Genomic DNA, 20,689 nt, shown 5'->3' with positions numbered 1-20,689 from the left:
GGTTCTCCATATTTGATGTTTGCATTGCCCAACTGAGGGACGTAAATTGATCATTCAATTTTGACACTTTTTACCGTCATTTTAATTGAAAATTATCACGGGTTGAGTGTAATTTGTGCAACAATATCTACAGGGTTAATATATATTAAACATGGATGATCTAGGTGAGTAAAATGAATTTTAAATACTCAATTGATGAAATAACCTCAAATTTGAATCGATCATACTGTCAGAAACATTTATGTTTATAAGAATACTTATAACATATTATCATCTAATCATGTGTATTATTTATATCTTTTTTGAGTTCTAACTTTAATTTTTGCTTTAAAAATTTAAAAAATATGGAAATTGTGAAATATCACTTCCCTAATTTTATTTTAAATTTTTCAAATATGATATCAATAAATCGATGTATAATTATACATATATATTTATTTGTTCACACACACTTAATATAATATTTATATGTGAACAAGTATTATTGATAAGGGATGCTAAAGAAAATCAAAATTGCAATTTCTTTCTAATACATCTAAATATGACGTGACAATTTTAATTCTATTGTATTTCACTTTTGTTACTATTTATATATGTAAATTCGTAAATATAAAAGGTATACATCTTATTATTTGTAACCAAAGTTGTATCATTATGTATACGTATTCCTTTCGCAGTAGTGTTTTACATAATGTATTTAGATGAAAATTGATTAGGACTAGATTTAGTTGCAAAATATAGATGGCATGCTGTGATGTTACGAATTTACGAGTACCAGGCGAGGTGAAGTACGTAACTGTTATCTGTATTACCATGGTAACATTTTGTTGCGTCACCGTTAAATGCATCACATGTTGGTTCGTTCATCCCCAGTAACTTTATTAATCGCGATACAGGTTTTAATTATATATCTTTTTCCACAAATTCTCCCATCTTGATTTGCTTAACGCATCATTTATAATATCTATATAATCAGTGTTAATTATATGTTTGTTATAATCATATGCGATCGCAATGAATTTATATCATTACGTATTTATACCTTCAAGTGCAAACTATAATGTTAATAAGTAGCGTTACTATCATCGATTATCATTTTGAGATAAAATTACGCAATTGCGATGTAATGATCTCTATTTTTTAATAAAATTAGAATTTCTAAGCACCTCTATAAATAAAAGCTTCTAAGTTAATTTAAAAAGTTGCGAAAAATTTGAGGAACACGGATGGTTGCACGTGGTGTATTTATTTATACCGGAAGAGATTTTCCAAAATCCGCATAATATCACAAGTGCGCTCTGGGTTATCGTGTGCCAACGATTCTACGTATTTTTAGTGTATTTCACGGCACCGTTGTCCTCTTGTTTTAGCATTGCTCGGAGAGGATGGAAGTCGTGAGTGCGGGCGAGCGCCTGAAATATACTTGTACATTTGAACTTCTTGTTTTACTTCCGTCGAATTCACTCTATTCACAGAGTATTGATACTACGATTCTTGTTCTGTTGTATTTCAACAAGCGGTGACAATTCATTCTACAATCATAGACAATAAAAAACGTATTCATTCAGCTTCTCGCATAAAATCTCAATAATACATTGTGTGTGCGTAAGTAAATCTGTTGAATGTAGCAATGTATTTAAACGTGAGCGCAAAATAATTGAAAGTATAAATGAGATAACGATCGATAGACTACTACTATTTATAAAGTTGCTTACCCTTGATGCTCTTTTCTTTTCTTTTTTTTTTAAACCTAATAGATTATTCTCCTATTTGTGGATTCGTATGTATAAAATTCACAGACGGCATTCAACAAGTGGTCGTGTGGTGTGTGCATCATCCCCACCACTAATCGATCGTCTACACAGCTCGGTCGTTCGCGATAGACAGTGAAGAGAAGCATTACCGCAGTAAAAGTGCTACATAATAGCATACATGCTTGTACGCGATGAATTCGTGATTCCGTATGAACTGACATAAAATAAGTAAACGGATATAAGTGTGATTATATTTTCAAGTGGTACGTTAAAAAAAATGGCTATGGATCGAACAATGTACGGAAAAGTAGAACCAAGCGCTATTTATCAGCCCTATAAAATCACCATCACAAAAGGTTCACCACCAGGATGTGAGTCGATAATTCTTTTTATGTTATTAACCCTTTTAATTTTGCGTGATTTTAATGCTTTGTTCTATAACTTTAAAATAGAACGATGATATGAAATTATTTCTAATGATTACGGATGCATACGTGCATATATGCGACCTTTTTGCATATGTAATTAGAATACCGGTCTGGATTACTAATTAAAAATTGTTCTTGATATGCTTTCTTTTCATAGAATTAAAATTAGAGACATTAGTTAATATATCGATTTAGTATCTATGTCTGCGTTGGTTGTGTTCACGCAACTTTGCGCGATAACGTAATATGAACTTTTAAATTAAGCTCAATTGCTTCTGACGGTATTATTTTTCGTCAGTTTATAGAGTGCGTTAAAACGTTTTGAAAGGGATGAATTAGTCGTGCCATCCTTAAATGGTTTTATAAATATAAGTAATTATTAAAAATTAGCTAGTTTACATTTTAGTTAGATTACATTTATAAATATAAAAGGATGGGTTAATTTTATTCGCGTATATCTTTTTTATTTACTATTTTTCAGTAACTAATTTACTACTTACTAATTTACCATTTCATGTTTTGATAAATTTATAATAGTCTTAAATCGTTGGCGGAAATGAATCTCTGGCATATTTTCAAAGGTTAATTCATAAAGTAGCCAACCTTAAAGATACGGAACTCCAAATCGTTTTCGTAATTTATGAAAAGACTACTCCTATAAATTAAAAAAATTAATTATTATTATTTGAAACATTTTTTAAAGAAATCTTCTAAAATTAAAAAGTGTACATGTTTTGACTTTTTCACATGTGCAATCACACTATATGTGGATTTAAATTATTTTTAAAATGCACATTTAATTCGGTCTGAAGGGATGACTCATGATGCAACAGATCACATCATTTTTTTTGGAATACCTTTCACCTACAATGTGGGTCGCCTTGACACTAAACTTTCTGAAATAATTCTCGAAGTCATTATTTACGGACGATCTTTTTATGGAAATCTATAAAAGAATGTGATACATAGTTCACTTTTATTTGTTTCGAAAGAAATTTGAATTAAAAATATTGTGTCGATTTTTTCGAGTGGCGTCATCTGTTTGATCACACAGGAGACAAGGTGCTGATGTATCGACACAAGGGATCAATTTTATCGGTAGTGCCTCTGTCATTATATATGTACATAATTAATTATTAATTCTTAAAGATTCCTTTTCCATTTCTAATGTGAAAGACTTATAAATGCATATTTATATGCACTACTAATGTTTTCTTGCCAAATAATTTAGTAATTTATTTTATATGAGTTTTATAAAGAAAATCAAACATATGTATGTATATGTTTATACGATGAATACAATAGCTCTGCTTATACGATGAACAGCAATATGAAAGTTGTTATCATCAACATGCATTATTACATTTCTAGTCGTAATACACTAGCTTTTTTAGAGATACAGGAAACTGCGCTTATTTATCATGCATTCCGTTGCATAAAAGCTCATATAATTATCCAATGTGTGCGTAGGCATCTCTTCCTTGAACAAACCTTGGTTGGATTTATACATATCCATATGAGGCACGACAGTGTGTGATTTAACTTCCTACGCTTACAACTGGCATACATGACTCGAATAGGATCAACGTGATCCATTCTATTTTCACAAAACGATCTACAATTTTTTTACTCTTGTGTTACGAACAAATTCGTAAATCCTCTGATTGGAAGATACCGCTCTCCCGAAGGAAGTACAAAATCCAAAATAGTAAGAGAAAACCGTGGCAAAAGATGATAGGTAGTCGAAGTTATTCTTGGGTATTTTGTCGTCATGAATCTAGATGTAAACATATATAAGCATCGCGTGAAAGAAGGTGCGAAACAGAGACGAAGAACAACGAGGTTGAAAAGAGGGAGGAAGGAGAAGAGGGACAAAGGAAGGAGGAGATGGGTTCACGTAACACAGATTCTGTAGATGCAAACTGAGAAAACACGTGCTGGCAGTCCTACCTGATCTCGCAACACATACGTGCCTCCTAGCCATCATATCTTCGTTTGCTCATTACCTTCGACACTTGCACGTGGCGATAATTTAATGTGGTATGAAATAATTTAATTTCATTTTTTGTAATCATATAGATTAATTGTAATACAATAACAATTATCTGAAGTGTCAAAGCATATCGTCATTATTAAATAATATAATTATGTCTACAAGATAAATGTTTATCCGTACGTGTGTATAATTGTACCAAAAGAGTAAGTACATACTAAGTAATAATTGTCAGGGAAGGAGATCTATTGTATGTATAGAATGTTTCGAATATTTTCATTAGCCAAATTAGAACCGTATAATCGTTGTCGTTCTTCATTTGTGTTTGTGTCCCACTGTTCGTAAACAGAACCGGAGGTCAGTCTTCATATCATCATCAATGTTTGGATAGGTTACTCTCGAGTTAATCATAAGGATTACACTCTTAAAATTTCAATTCTCATTCTGTTCTTCGGTGATATATTAAACTCCAATTTCTAGTGTCATTTGATTCAGTGTCATGTCGTTGAAAACACAGTGATATGACTATGACCGACATTACGAGACCTGTATCGCCGATTACACCGGCTCGTTTGGCAACGATCCAACGACACGCACGCTGGGAACAGTATATAAGTAAGTAAATTTGGTGCCAATAGTAATGCGAGTTAATGACAGTAATCACTAACTTTGTCTATGCAGAGATCGATGGAAATTATGATTGCATCGAATCCTAATTATAATTACGTGCTTTTTGCGACCACGTTTTTGTTTTGCTTAATCAGATGTTAATAGTAATAATACATATTCGATGTAATACATTGAAAGCAGAAACATTTTGATTTAAATACCTGCGACTGTAATACTTCTATATGATTTATTAAGTGACTAGAGTCATTATCGTACGTGTCCAATTTCCCTGAAATTTATGACGAAAGTGCGTTACGCATATCGTGCAATATTAATGTCCAAATTGACTGTATGATTCAGCAGTATAAAATAGATCCGGGGGAGCTCGGTAGGCTTCCTGCCAACCGCGAATTTCATTCAAACGCGTTGTTATATTGATTCAAAGTCGACACGAACTAGATCTGAAACTCAATAATTCATCATTAATTAAAAAATACTACTGCATTAACATTCTTGTTTCATAATGTATAAAAATTGATCACCTTTCCCTTAAAGATCTACTTTATCGACAAAGCAAGGACGCAATATTTGAATTATTATATTCGTTTTCTTATCGTCTTCTAACCTTTAAGTTACGATATCGAGGGCCCAATTCAAGGAACATTTCAATTTCCGCGAAAGAGCACATCCATCCGATTCACAAGTAACTGTCTAGTTCAGGTTCTACCCGCAAACCATTTCTTCGTAGCTGGCTAGGTTGGTTTTCCTTGGCTTCGCGAACCAGCCTCGAGTTTCTACTTCCCTTGTTGTGAGAATACTCCCTCCATCTCCTGTTCCTTCTCCTTCTCCAGACCAGCTTGCCTCCTCCAGGCTTCTATTCTCCGGCTTCGAAGCCGGTCGCTTTACCGAGAACTTGATTGACAATCAGTACCGCTTTGCCGATCATCACAGGTTCACGTGCGCAAATCTCGCCGATCCGATAAGCACGTGACAGTTTGTTCGCTATATCGTGATTTTACATCGCCCAGGGGAGAGTATCGGACAGAGATAAACAAATAGAAAGGAATGTATCGTTGGTGTTGCACGCGATTATTGAAAGGCGAACGTGTATAAAGTATTTACACGGACGTTAGTTGAAAATTTCGCGAGGTCTGCGATATTATCAGAGTTGAATCGTCGACGATTTCGACGTCGATCAGTTTCGTTTCCCTCTCTCGATTAGAGAGTAATTACACAGTTGTGAATAGAAGTGTGGAAACTACACGATCTCGCGAATATCCCACACGCGTTGCTTTCGATTCGACTGGAAATTGGTGGCGAAGTTCGACGTTCTCGGAACAGTGGGTGTGTCGCAGTTTGTCTCGCGATGGAAACAGGATGTGAGTCGCAGGCTGGGGCCGATAATCTCTACGAGTCCTACAATACCGAGAAAACGGAAACAAATCTTCTCAGTCTTGGTAAATGATTCTTTTATACGTGACTTTACGACGTTCACGGAGGTTTACCTTGTACGCTTATCTCTAAGCTTTGCTCGTTAAACAACGCTCACGTCATCGTCTTTTTTTCTTTGTTATTCTGCCATGAAATATCGAAAATATTTGAGTGTGCATATTTTCAGCGCAAAAATATCTTCACATAGAGCGCAAGCGTTGATGATCAATCGATATTTCCAGGTGGTAAGCGAGAAAAATAGATCCTCATTTTATTATCGTAAAGGAAAGACAGTTTTTATCATGGAATATAAAAATGTGTGAATAAACGAGCAATGTTAAAGTGGTTTACTTACTGAACTAGTTCATCTTGATACTGTTTTCCAATGAACTTGCCTAAATTTATACTGACTTGATGTTAGCAGCGCTCGTTAGTCGCTTCGATGAAAACTTAATGTGCTTATCGGTGTCGTTGACACCATTCTCGTTATTTAAACAACACAGGCAGCCATTTTATTACTGTTTGCGATAAATGTATACAAAAATTCTGATACACCTGAAGCAATATCTGAAGAAAAATAACAAGCTATGCCTCTTACTAATATCTTCTACGTGAAATCGGCCAATTTGTTTTATTCTTGCAAAGAGGTCCATAATTCAATTGCCTTCTTGAAATCATTAGGGATAATTGAAGATACTTCTCAGCGACGTTTTACAGCAATTATTTCTTGATTTCAGATGCGCTATTGGCAGATCTGCAAAACACAGTGTCATCGGAAGGAAATCATGTCGGTAGTAACGCCACTCCTGGTTATGGATCGCTGAACGGCGCGAGAACCACCGCCTATAGATCCTACGATAATCGAACTTCTCCTCTTCCGCCGCAATCGGTATGTAAATTTTCTTTGTTATATTTCAATAGGAAAAATTTTATTCTTCTTCTCCATTTACGCCAATGGATTCAATTAACAGCGCTGTCAAATGTGAAAACCAATTTCGTATCATTTACAATGGGAGAAATATTTGTGCAACGTACTTATAACACGGTCATGGTACATTATTGTTGAACAATGCTTCGATACACGAATATTCGTATATCTCGGTTTCTGTAATGAACGGAGAGTGATTATTATTTGACAAAATTGGCAAAGTATTTAATAGAACACTAAATTGCAATATTCGTTATTAAACTATAAGTGTTTATGTATTTATGGGATACCTAAATGTGCAAAAACGTAAAAGATATTCAAAGGAAATATTTTTTATAATATTTAGAGGGTGGATCAAATTTCTGTTTTTTTATAAATCGTGAATTTGTTTTATTAGTGATAAATTGTGAAAACTAACTGTCTTATCGATATCGCGTTTTATTCGCAGATGATTAGAGAGACTTAGTTGCTTTAGGTTGCGGTTTGCTAAGATAGATGGCGAGTGTGATATGTTCGGCGCGACACGCTTTTCTCTCGGTTCCATTTTAAATTTTACGGTGACCTTCTCTCGAGTTTCCATAATCTCACGAAACGAAACGATCAAACGTATGCTAGCGCTTCGCTGAAAAATGGCAGTTGGACGACTCTGAAAATAACCAAGAATTTACGATTATGATTTCCTCGTTTAATCGGACAAATTGGCAGACACGGTCAATCAGTTGTATTTTTCGTATCTATCGAAGCCAACTTTGTATCACGATCATTCTTGTAACATATTTTTAGAGGCGACCGTGGAAACGCGTTGCTAGAACTTGTACAACACGAGTGATCTCGCGTCATGCGTTCAAAATAAAGTCGAAACAGAGGCAAACCTTTTCTTCCGATTTCAGAGGAAATTCTAAAGAGATGTTCGCAAACGAGCAACCATGCAAAATAGTTACATTCCAGTGGTTGGTGTGACGCAAAGAATCGGCTAAAATTAGAACCGATATCGCCTCTAAAATTAACCAGTCGAGAGTCGTCAAGCTGCAAAAAAGCTATAGATCCGTGAAAAAAATGGATATATCACGAGAAATGAGCTCGTATTACGTGCGTCCAGTCGGTTCCTTTTAAACCTGCGATCGTTTATTGCCGCGAAAAGATGTCCAATGACTTAATCATCGATCCGTAATTTCATGGTTAATCGACTCTGAAATATGTTCCACGATGATGAATCGTATCGGATTCCGGATCGCGAACATTACTATCCGAAACTATTAACGGGCGGCATTCGATCATTTCGCAGGAAATCGACCAATTACCTACCTACAGTACAGTCACATTTATTATTATCTATTTAATATATATATATATATGTAAATCGAGTCGTTTCCAAATTTAGATTCTAAAAACAACGCTAGGCTTTCGTCAGCAATTGTTATAGATCACTGTAAAATAATTAAGGAGGTTTTCAAAAAAATACATAGAGTTATTGGAAATATGTGGCTGCCAAGTATAATATTTCATAGTCAAATAGTTAAATCATTATGGAATCTATATTTATTGTGTACCTATAAATACATAGTACTTTAATCCACTGAAGTCTAACGTTACGGTAACTATTTTCTTCCGATATCACGAAAAGTCGTATTATATTTTTGATTTAAACTTTTAGCTTCCGTAAAATATTCGATTGTTTATTCTCTGATACATTTCTCGCATGTTGAAAAGACGATATATAATACTATAACTTGTGGCCCCCAGTAGTTTTAAATCGTATGAAAAAACTGGAACTAAGACCAAGACACTTTGCCTGATCCACCGTTCTGTTGTCATAGATCTGTTCTCGAGAGAGCTGCTTCAGTTTTTTATTTCGTAATCGATCGCAAGAAAGAAAAAAGAAAAGAAAAGAGAAGCAAAAATATCTTTCGAGTAGGAAGAAATGTAAAACGATACGAAGGTTGGAAACTAAGAGTTCTCGAGTTGGACTCGCACGCTTATCGATCTTTCCCGCGGAATATTTGTTACGTTCCCCGGTGGTATTATCGATTATTTCCCAGTGGAAGCAACGATGCATCAATTATTCAGGTTCTCGACGTTTGAGTTGGCTGCAAAGTTTCCCGGTTCGCGTGCAACACGGTTTCCATCGCGCCAACTGCACAGTAACCAATTGCCAAATCCGATTCCTGCTATAAAGTACAACTTCATCCGAGATTTAATTGCCTGGTTCCGTCGCCATATTTCTTGATCGTTTCGAGTATTCCCTTGTTGCGTAACACGTGGTCGCTTTAGGCGTTCCACCGAGTCATCCTTAGAGTGGTAACTCCTCCTTGCTAGAATATTCCGCGACAAATAGCATTTAACATCTCATAGCTATAATCATTTAGAAAAAAGAAACGACATGACGACGCGGTTTCATTCCATCGTTTCTAATTACGTTATCAAATAGTTAGTTTAATGGAGATATTGATATAGTCGGGCAGTTGATGTTTGAGACATAGCCAAGATTTATCGACATATTGAACAGGAAACGCATTCACCGAATACCAAACGTCTATTGCAAATGACAGGCGTATCACCTAGCGGAATTTAATTGAAATTCATTCGCTTAAACAGCGTTGAAAGCGGTGAAAACAGAGAAACGATACATTTGGCGATAAATCTTTGTTCATAATTTCTTCGATTAAGATAAATGAAAAGGCTCGATGGAAAAAGAATTCTATTTCGAATTTTCAAAGCTCGTTTTAATGTTCAGAAACATTTATACATAGATTATCTTCATTACCATTCAACTTTAAATTGAGCTAATTCTAGGTAAAATCCATCTTCGATAGAAAAATACCGCCGGTAAAATTTACTTAACTATAAGTTTTTTATATTAGCTTTATCAACTTTATCCACAATTTTTTCAGATAAAAGTTGAACTTAAAGAAAAAAAGAAAGAAATTCAACTTCATAGTTCTCTTCAAACATTAAAACAAATTATTACACGTATTTATAAAACTTTAGACATTCAGAGCAACATTCTCCATACACTTTTTCACCGAGCCTTCGTATATTTTATCGATCGTCGGTGTCATTGTACAATCACTGGTCTTCTTCTTTCCCGTCGTATGCAAGCACATGAGAAAAGACCGAGGTATAACGGCTGTGCATAGATAGATACGTTACACGGTTTCTGTTTCACCTTGCGTGTTTTACCATTCGATCGAAAAAACAATTTTTTCACTAGTAAACAAGGATATTCAGTACTCAGAAACCCCGCTAGAGGCTTGCTCGAAATTGCCGTGAATATAGCGGATATCTTTTCGAACATTCCTGGAGCTTCGTCTTATAAATAGATTTTATTGCACCTATGAAAATCGTCATGTTCCATTTGCTGCTATCAACCTACAAAGGAAGCATCAAATCCAAGGAAAATAATGGTTTTGCGAGAAATCACTGGCGATAACGAAACACGTGTAGACCATTGGAGATTTATGTCTGTGGCGAGCATAATTTTTCATAGTTTTACTAGACGACGCTGGCGATAAATAAATCATAACGTCGTGCTCTTCTTCTTGGAACACTTGCAATGTCGCGAAACACTGCCGTTGGGTGACGCTGATTGGCGTTCTCGCGTTGATCTTTCGGCCACGATAAACGAAAAGTTGGCGAAAACCTGTCGAATCGCGCACTATCTTCCTTTGATGCGAATTTAGCACGAAACGAACCGTGTTACGTATTCGTACGGGTTCCAATGCGATTCTCGAGAGCGTTGCGTAAACCGTGCGCGACTCTCGAACCACGCGCAATCCTTTTAAAGAAAATATTCGACTTTGAACCTTTCTTTCGTTTCTCGAATCTTTACTCCTCAAACGCGACTTTCTTTCGCGGTTAAGTGTTAAATAATATTGCAAAAAACGATCGAGAAGACACTGTAAATGCCAAAATCGAAAAACTTTGTTTTTTATTCCAATATATCCTACCTACCAATGAGAATACCACGGTATAGAATCTAAATGTAATTTCCCTTTTTAAATAATTTACCGACAATGCTAAAAGACGGTGTTCAGCAACGTTGCCTCTGTAAAAAAATATATAAGTTGTAATAAACGTTAGTTGTCTGACTTTTTACTTTTCTCTATGCCGTCTGTCTAAACGAATGGAACATCGAGTTTTCTTTACAACTAAGAAAATTGCACATACAGGATTTTCTACGAATACGCTTCCCTTTTTGAATGAATTTGCACTACGTTAAAATACATAAGCTTCCTTTTTCTCCTGAAAACTTGTTTCTTGACACTTACAACGTTTTCTTTAATTATACGTGATTCGTTGATTCTCGAAAAATGCGCGATTCTTTCAATGATACAATTTAGTTTCGAATTTATTCTTCTTAAATAAAATATTTCCTGTTAGCTGTCGAGTACTGGCTAACATTGGAAAAGGAAATCGGTACGCAGTTCATCGATTCTCAAACGATACGTGATTCTCGAATGAAAATGCGTAACTTTTAAAATCTACCACATGGAAATTTTTTGGCATCTTGTAAAAGTACCATCGCAATGGAATTATTTTTGTAATCACCGCGAAAAATGATTTTTCTACTCTTCGTCTAGTAACTAACAATGAAGATATCGAACTCCATCTATTTATTAATTTCTTAATTTAAGGAATATATACTGCGACGAACTTTCACCCACGACAATCTTTAAGAATTAATTTTACGTACTTCTCTCTTAAAACACGTCCTCTTCGTCTTCTACTGGATGAATATTAGACGAAGTTGGGAAGCACGGAGGAAATCTCCACAGGAAAGTTTGCGTTCGGCCTATTTTCGCAAGTTTGGTGAATCGGTGATTTATGAAGTTCCCTGTGTCATTGTAGATCGCGGCGGTTTATAGGCCCGTGTTTATTTTTTGATCGACCAGCCTTGACGAGCAAAGCGTTTCGCAGGCTACGATTCCACGTTCGAGGGATCAGTCGAAGAAACTTCGACCAGGGTTCTGCAGGATTGTCGGATGTACTGCGACATTTTCTTTCCGTCGGTGGTTCGCTATGGATATTTTTGGAACGACAACTCACTGAGCAACCTAGTTTCCACCATCAGGATGTATCGTTCCGTATCACTTCATGATGATGATGAAAGACGAAAGAATATATTAGATCTGAATAATAAGACGTATCAGACGATCTTAACCGAACGTCATCTGATAAACGTGTCTTCCTACGTAGTTGATTAATTATCAGCGATTTAATCGGGCGAAGATCAAGTTGGAGCAAAGTTGATTCGGTTCTGGTCGTTGCTCGTTGAATCGCCGGAACAAATTCGCGGTGCTTCTCTCTTGCTCGAGGATTTTGCAACAAACGAGTAATGTTGGTCGGTTTGGCGGGCAGGTTTCTATTAAAAGTGCATGACGCCTTGTCCTCCGCGCGACCACCTAATTGATAATGTATTTACAAATTCCGCGCAGCATCTAATGACATCATGTTTTGAAATAATACCGCTTTTGCGGCAACTTGGCATCTGTCTCTTGTCCGCGACACTTTTTTCCCTCGTTCTTCCCCCGAGTAACGAACAAACGTACGCACACGCACTTAACACAAATTCGCCTGTTAACACAAATATTCAGACCAATCGGACAAACGAATATTACAACCAATGAGAAATTGCTATTCCGCGATAATTCTGGAAAAATCTGTCGAGAAATGGACATATTAGGTGTAAAAATTGGACGAGTTAAATATCGATGATAAACAAATTGAAAAGGATCGATAGCGAACGGCGAACTGTTGTTGCAGCCGACTTATCAGAACCGCGAGGCCATCGAGGAGAGCATCGCGAAAGGCAGCGGCGGAGGAAAGATGCCTTCCCTGAACAACAATCTGTCGGAGTTGGACACGTTGTTGCAAGATCTGAGCAACGCTCGTTACAATGCTCACTATCAGGAAAGAGGTCAGCATCCTATTTTCATGTCTTTCGTTTACATCAGTTTCGATCAGATACGCTAAATTAGAATTTGACGAAAACTGTGCAACGACGATGATCGAAATATCGATGACCGTAGAGAATCGCGTTTCCTCGGGAGGAATGAATGGTGATTCTAGTCCGATGCTTCGTTCTCCGAGTAGCATGTCAGCTTCAAGGCCCACCGTCGATTCGTTGCTCGAAGAATTGAGCACCGCGGTACCGAACGGGTAAGCGTTTCTTTTTTATTCCTGGAAAAATCACGAACGAACGAGAAAGAGGAGGAAAAGATAAAGTTGAAAAGTTTGCAATTTGAACACGGTACTTCGGAGTTGATTTTAACGCGATCTTCTTCGTCAGGGATTATCCTCCCGATGGTAGAGTGAAAGTTACCATTCAAGAAACGTCCACGGAGGTGCAACCCGTGTACGATGGTTATCCTCCTAGACAGCACGGATCGTTGAATCGCAGCGAGGCCCAGAAGAGTTATACCAATGGTCACACCGCCAGCAACGCTACCAAGGAGCTTGACGATTTAATGGCTTCTCTCTCCGAATTCAAGGTACGGTGTATATCAGGAAATTTGTCTCTTATATCTTCTCTGACGCGTCAGCGCAATCGTCAGACCTCCTACCACCTAAGAACAATTACGTAATTCATAGATTCCTCGACACCGGGTGCAATAAGCGTTTGTAATGTTTGCTTACTATTAAAATCACTACAGAATGAGAAAACAGTGCCGTTAAAACTATCCCTGCCCATTCTTGGCTCCCTAAGTTACCAAAATAACTTCCATTCCACCATCCACCATCTACCACTATTCGACCATCTACTCCTCTTCTCTGTCTCTCTCTCTCTCTCCTTTTCTTCATGTTCACCGATTTTCCGTGGTAGGAGAGGGAAAATATAGAAGGTGGGGAATATAGTGATCCACGAAATCTCTCAAAGCTTTCAGCCAGTCTGCAAGCTCGCCTCTGCCAATCGACATCTCTCGCGGGTCCTTAATATTTTTCAGTTTTCAAATTTCAAATTTTCGCTACCTTGACACTCCGCCTCTAATAACATAGCTCATCAATTTTCTTTCATCTTAACATCTTGCAGCGAAAAATCGTTCGCTTTCCATGCTCTTTCATTGCTCTTCTTCCTGCTTGATTTGTGAGAATATTCTGAAACATCATGTTCTTCGCTACTCTGCACCGACTGGCTTTTTTTTTTAATTATATGTCGTACATTTGCAGATCAATAGTAGTTCTCATCAGCTTCAAACAGTGACCGATTCTCCATACGCCAAGCCGAACAAGGCGACCAAGAGTTCACAAAGCCCGTTGCCACCCGAGGGCACGCAAACTCGAATTCATATCACCGAGACTCACACTACTCATCACCACCAGCAACAACACGGAGAGTCTTATCCACCGCAGCCAGCGACTCAAACCAAACAGAATCAGTTGGATTCTATGCTAGGAAACCTTCAAGCCGATATGAGTCGTCAAGGAGTGAACACTACTCAGAAGGGATGCTGCAGCGCTTGCGAGAAACCAATCGTGGGACAAGTAAATCCAACTCAATCGTCGTTTGGATCTTGCCAAATTTGTCGACAAAATTTGTATATAATTAAGTGATAAATTATGCCTCTTACAGGTGATCACCGCTCTAGGAAAAACGTGGCACCCTGAACACTTCACATGCACGCACTGCAACCAGGAATTGGGCACAAGAAATTTCTTCGAAAGGGAAGGTCACCCTTATTGCGAGCCCGATTATCATAATCTTTTCTCACCACGCTGCGCCTACTGCAACGGTCCCATTCTGGACGTAAGGCGTCTAACGAAACCCACACGCGGTGTTTCGTTCTAGTATTACAGCAGGTTCTTGTTATTTTCAGAAATGCGTAACCGCGTTGGAAAAAACTTGGCACACGGAGCACTTCTTTTGCGCTCAGTGTGGCAAACAGTTTGGTGAAGAGGGATTCCACGAGCGGGACGGAAAGCCGTACTGTCGGGAGGATTACTTCGACATGTTCGCGCCGAAGTGCGGCGGATGTAATCGTGCTATTATGGAGAATTATATCTCCGCTCTAAACAGTCAGTGGCATCCGGATTGTTTCGTCTGCAGGGTAGGTTTTTTGCCTGTCGATATTTATCCGTAACAAATCGTTTCCATTTGCAGCAACGTTTCAGGATTAATGCGAAGTATCGATGAACTGTTTGCACAGTTCCGTAGCTTTAAAATGTAAAACTTGCAGGATTGCAAGAAGCCGGTATCTGGGAAGTCGTTTTATGCGATGGAGGGCAAACCCGTTTGCCCGAAATGCGTCGGTGTCGATGATGATGAAGAGGAAGAGGAAGAAGCATAGGCGATGGCGAGCCATTGCGTTGCTTCGATTTCTTATGTGAAAAGCCCTATTGTTCCCCTCTTTATGCTGTCAGGCTGCAAAAGTTTATGATCCTGACTCTTCCCCCTTCTTCCCATCTTTTTTCAACAGGTGATTTAGGTGGTCCAGAAAGGAAGAATGCACCGATTCGACTTCATCCCCATCGTTATCTGTCTCTCTCGAAATTCCTATTCATTTACGTACACGAACACATACACACACACATACACACGGATAAATGTACGGTACACATTACAAACAGTTAGGGCGTCGTTAGGATTACAATAGGATTCTACGGGAAATTATTCGATGCAGCCGGAATTAAATTTTTGCTGTTAAATTACGTTCTCTAGATAGATAAATATTATTAATAATCGATCGTTACGCTAATGTCAATTGCTAGTATTGTATGCGAAATAAAAATAAATTAGGAAAAAAAACAAAAAAAACACACACAACACAAAGAGTTAGCTCGTGACTCGGATGCTGCCGCTTGCCACGTGTCTTCGTTGAAGGCAGGTGTGTCGGACGCCGGCATCCTATATTGATCTAATGATGTTTGTCAACGCGTAGATCCACTACAAATTACGATCTGTAGATTTCACGGGCTACTCATATATTAGCTATATATTATCCCATATACATACACGTACAGCAGATATACGCGTGCTTGAATACGCGTAATGTATACTTGTCTCGTTGAGTCGTTCTTCCATATTATGGAGTAGTCGTTCTACATTCATTCATAAATGAACAGGGACTAAAGAAACGACATTATCGTATAGTACTCTCTTTTCTATTCTCTGTGATCATGTTCAATACAGTCATACATTTCTTTTCTCGTGAAAAATATTTCTAGTTGATGTACACGCTTCTTTTGTTTTATATTCACAGGATTGTAGACAAAAGTTTCAAGGTGGATCATTCTTTGATCACGAAGGTTTACCCTATTGTGAAACTCATTACCACGCTAAGAGAGGGTCCCTATGCGCAGGGTGCCATAAACCAATTACAGGTACCTGCGCTTTCATACCTTCTACTAATAATCATTATACCGTTAACCACTACATCCGCAAATAAACGTTATCTTCTTTCAGGTCGTTGTATAACCGCAATGTTCCGGAAGTTTCACCCCGAGCATTTTGTATGCGCGTTTTGTTTAAAGCAATTGAACAAAGGTACTTTTAAGGAACAAAACGATAAACCATATTGCCACGGGTGTTTCGACAAACTATTCGGTTAAAAATCTACCGCAAAGTATTCGTATTTGTAACATAAAGACGAACAGGCGCTGTTTCGCTTGGTATTACTTACAATTTTTATAGGCTGCTCACATATGTCTATACCGCGTAGAATATGTAATCGCTTTAGTCATCATACACAAGTACTGATATTCCACGATTCAAGCTTCGTATCGTAACCCGAAGCAGCCTTTGGAAATTTTTATAAATCTCAATATGCAAATGGTGCAACAATTCAATTATGTCACGTATCGTTGTTTATTCTTATGCATTCTTATCATAAGAATAAGGTAATAGGATAACTGTGGTCGTTATTATCTTCCATTGTCCTTAATAAGGGCACGTTGCTAATATTTTCACGAATATTTTATATTACGTATTTCACATTGACCTACAATCTAAGGATTATTAAAGGGTGCTAATTAGTAGTTTATTTTTACCAATAATGTAATCTTTGAGAGATATATCGAAGAAAAAAAGCTGCCAATTAAAAAAGATATTTGTGAAATCGGAACACTACCAAATGTTTACAATTCTGATAGATTTGATACGTGTTTATAAAATATTTATATTTACGATTGCAATGATGCAAGTTGTATTTTCCAATATAGAGGTTTCTATACAGATTAGTATTTACCAGGTATCTGAATATCCGCAAGAAATACAATATTACAAATATCGATAAATATGACATAAATTAATCAAAAGCAAAATATTCCATAAGTGCATAATGTAAGAGCAGTAAAAATATGAATTAAAGATTAATTTTTGTAGTATTTTTTCTTGAACGCTTCCTATTTCCTACTTTTTTTATATAAAGATTAGGATAAAATCTAAAAATAGACAAGAGCTTTTTTTATAGGCTGTTTATTTGGCATACTGTTGCACAGCAGTATTCATATTGTTTCATCAATAAACATTTAAGAGATACTATATACAGTAACATTCATTCCGTGTTTTATCATTACCGTGCGAATCTCTATATCGAGATAAATCAGAAAAAATGTGTTTTAAACTATAATGTTTTAACTTTAAGAATACACGTATAAAAGTACGAATGGAAATGTACACTTAGATGTGCTATTGGTTTATAAAGTGTCATAGTTTGCGCTATACATATTATTTGCCGGCAAAATAAGAAAATAACAAATAACTATCTAATCATACGAATGCTTTCCCGCAAGTCCGCAAGTATGATTAACGCGTATCACAGATATTGTCTTTTGGATTTACTTTTTTGAGGAAATTGTCATGCTAATGTTGGAAATAATTCAGAGAAACTTTCGTGCCAAAGATCCGACAGACCTATGTTACTTTTTTCAACTCGCATATCAGAATTTGGAGAACCGTGCGATTCGTATCCATAATCGGACGCGTTAGAATCTAATTTCGTATGTGTGTAATGAACATCCACATCTTCGGAATGTATACTCGCCGGCGACATAGAATCCGTATTTGTGTAACATGGTGATAACTGATTGGAATAATAATTCGGTGTTATGCACGTTGAATCTTCGTTCGAACAAACACCATCCGTACAAATACCGTCCGTAACTACTTCTTGAACGCATTCTTGAATGCTTACGTTGCTTTCATCTCCTGGATAAATGATCATTACGGAATTGGTTGCCTCATCGTAGGTACCATAAATAGTGTCTAACTCCTGTGTTTCGACTTCTTGTTTTACTTCGACCTCTGACTTTATTGACGCAGGTGCGGTTGTGTTTGTGGTATAAGGTGTACTGGCTGTGCTAGAAACAGAATGCCATGGTTGATGTGTATTCATGCTTCTACAGGTTCCATTGGTTTCCACATCTTTTGATGTCTGCCCCACCATTCTTTTTGAATGGTGACATTTCTTAGTGGTATTTTCCTTAACTGGCACCTACACAAGACACAATCATTATGTCATTAACGAAAGGAAGACTGAGTTGCAAATGAAAAATATGAATTCAGAAACGAATGAAATGTTCAACAATATTCAAGATTTGCAGCTTAATTATTAATAATCAATGATTTCCAATGGATTTCAGAATATATCAAAATGCTCCTATTCTTTCAAACAAATCATTCATTTCTAAAGTCTAAAGCAATAAAATTAAATTATATGATGTAGTAGTTGCTTGACAGATCAATAATGATCAATAATACTCACTTGTTCATTTGTCCTATGAGGATTTGCTTCCACTTCTGCTGTAACCTCCCGTAGAAGGCTTTCTGCAAGTTCTTCAAGTCGTTCGATGTAATCGTCTCCTTGGAAGTCGCCAAATAATTCTTCAAGAGGAGGTAAATGGTCAGTATCTTCAGGAGAATTGTTGCTCCTGGGGTTAGCGTCAGCGACGATGCCAGCTGTGTTGTTCCACCCTGCTGCAGAGGGTAAGTGGGGGACACTGTAGATCCCAGCGAGGACACAGCACAGCCGACACGACTCTGGCACATGGAACAAACAAATTCTCCCGCGTTCTTGGTCTCTCTTTCCTTCCTCAATCTTTTCGTTTCTGTGACTAATATTTCGTTTTGCGATCTTAACATCGAACATTCTTGCGTCAACAGTTCATTTTGTTCCCTTAAAGTTCGAACAGTTTCTTCCAATTCGTCAAGTTTCGCTTTTTTACGGTCTCGAGAGGTTTGAGCTGCTACCCTATTTTTTAATTTCCTATAAAATATCATTTCGGATTAATTCAACACTAGTTTCGAATGTTTTCTAATCACATTATGAACGAAAAACATAGGACATTATTATAAACATGACATTTGCCGCCTTTTATAAAAAATCAATTTTAAAATTCGATATGTAATTTCGCCAAGTTCTTGAACGTTAAAATAATATCAATATAAAATTAGCTACGCAGTCTAATATTAATTAAGTTAAACTAACATAACAGTTAAACTAATATTATTCATGTCTTGGAAAACATCGTAGAAAGCTCGATTAAGATATTTCCTTCTTCAATTATTTCATACTAAAATACTTCTTTTTAATCATCAAATTATATGAAAAATTCAATTTTAAATCGAAAAATCAATGGAAATGGATTTATCATATTTCGATAACGTATCTATATATGTACTCTGATTTTTATTTATAATTTTCATTTCTTATCAGCGTACTTTCTCTGTAGTTTTTCCTCCCATGTCAAGTGATCTAGCCGCCGTTTTTTTCCACGAACGCATACATCTGTTTTGAACGATGAACCGTCATCCTGAATTTCCTCGTGCTTAGTCATTTTCTTTGGATCCATTCTCGTTTTGTCGGTTAATAAGGTAGCAGAAAAATTTAATTTCGGCACAGATTTTGCTAATTCCGTTGCCGATATAACGCCAGGCGTCTTCGACGACAGGCCTTTAGGCAACGTGATGATAACACTTTTCAGTACGCTCATAATCAGCCATAAAATATAGAATGGATTTACTATTGTCACTTGCTTTAGAACTTCACCACCCCTATCTATCGTTTGTCCAACTTCTGGAACCACCGAGTGCCGGACACCGACTGATCCAATACATAACACCGAAGGACAGAACGTAAACTCCGTACGCTTTTTCTAACTGATGTAATCGTACTGACGAGCTGCAACATTTGAGTGACTGCAGAATATCCTAGAACCACACTTGCATCAGCCTTTAATATGACTGGCTGAGACCAGGAACGTTACATGTGGAGAACCGTTATTGGTCGTCGCGTCCGTGCTTCTTCACATATTCTTCCACTACTACATGGAACCAACAATTACATCTCACTGACGTCATCCCATACGGTACTATCGCATCATTCACATAGCATCGCTTTTTTTACGGCGGTTCCACCTACCACACAAACTCTACCTATAAACTACCATGCTTGTAATCTCTTAGAAACATTCTCTATGTAAAAATTATGATGTCATTCTATAAGCTTTTGATATTATTTTTCGAATCTCGTTAAATTATAGAAAGCTTACATCATTTAATGGGAAATTTATTACTTACAGTTGATGGAAGATATAATTAAAAGTTTCATTG

At 36.9% G+C, this 20,689-nt stretch overlaps 2 protein-coding genes and 2 long non-coding RNA genes across 9 annotated transcripts; 1 reads left to right on the top strand and 3 right to left on the bottom strand.

The window, feature by feature from the left end:
• The first annotated feature begins 4 nt into the window (after nucleotides 1–4).
• Nucleotides 5–17,463, top strand: Pax (paxillin). Of its 5 annotated transcripts, none has more exons than XM_069125687.1 (10): nucleotides 5–164; nucleotides 6,953–7,104; nucleotides 12,907–13,060; nucleotides 13,173–13,302; nucleotides 13,433–13,634; nucleotides 14,311–14,625; nucleotides 14,714–14,887; nucleotides 14,958–15,188; nucleotides 16,341–16,461; nucleotides 16,544–17,463. In XM_069125687.1, the coding sequence occupies exons 1-10, from the start codon at nucleotides 152–154 to the stop codon at nucleotides 16,687–16,689; spliced, it is 1,638 nt and encodes a 545-aa protein (XP_068981788.1). In that variant the 5' UTR covers nucleotides 5–151; the 3' UTR covers nucleotides 16,690–17,463. The 5 variants fall into 5 exon arrangements, with proteins under 5 accessions (XP_068981788.1, XP_068981786.1, XP_068981785.1 ...); XM_069125685.1 differs by lacking the exon at nucleotides 5–164 and adding an exon at nucleotides 1,916–2,125; XM_069125684.1 differs by lacking the exon at nucleotides 5–164 and adding an exon at nucleotides 4,656–4,790.
• LOC138186137 (uncharacterized) lies at nucleotides 482–5,525 on the bottom strand. Of its 2 annotated transcripts, XR_011174817.1 has the most exons (6): nucleotides 5,327–5,525; nucleotides 5,006–5,245; nucleotides 4,844–4,930; nucleotides 3,674–4,773; nucleotides 1,716–1,968; nucleotides 482–1,532 (listed from the first exon to the last, which is right to left on the bottom strand). It is a non-coding gene; the product is annotated as an uncharacterized LOC138186137 (long non-coding RNA). The 2 variants fall into 2 exon arrangements; XR_011174816.1 differs by lacking the exon at nucleotides 4,844–4,930 and having other exon boundaries at nucleotides 488–1,532.
• On the bottom strand, nucleotides 11,113–13,821 carry LOC138186138 (uncharacterized). Its single transcript, XR_011174818.1, has 3 exons — nucleotides 13,780–13,821; nucleotides 11,564–13,709; nucleotides 11,113–11,533 (listed from the first exon to the last, which is right to left on the bottom strand). It is a non-coding gene; the product is annotated as an uncharacterized LOC138186138 (long non-coding RNA).
• A 311-nt stretch (nucleotides 17,464–17,774) lies between the features above and the next one.
• On the bottom strand, nucleotides 17,775–20,331 carry Xbp1 (X box binding protein 1). The gene is given in 4 exon segments (XM_069125693.1): nucleotides 17,775–18,572; nucleotides 18,843–19,094; nucleotides 19,097–19,343; nucleotides 19,799–20,331. Coding segments are annotated over 4 exon segments (1,407 nt in total). The 5' UTR covers nucleotides 20,071–20,331; the 3' UTR covers nucleotides 17,775–17,936.
• Between the last annotated feature and the right edge of the window lie 358 nt (nucleotides 20,332–20,689).

The sequence above is a fragment of the Bombus flavifrons genome, chromosome 13 (assembly GCF_040668555.2).
Source record: "Bombus flavifrons isolate JBK064 chromosome 13, iyBomFlav1_principal, whole genome shotgun sequence".
NCBI classification, from domain to species: Eukaryota; Metazoa; Arthropoda; class Insecta; order Hymenoptera; family Apidae; genus Bombus; species Bombus flavifrons.
Note: the sequence above shows the minus strand (reverse complement) of the source record. Positions and strands in the feature narration are given on the sequence as shown.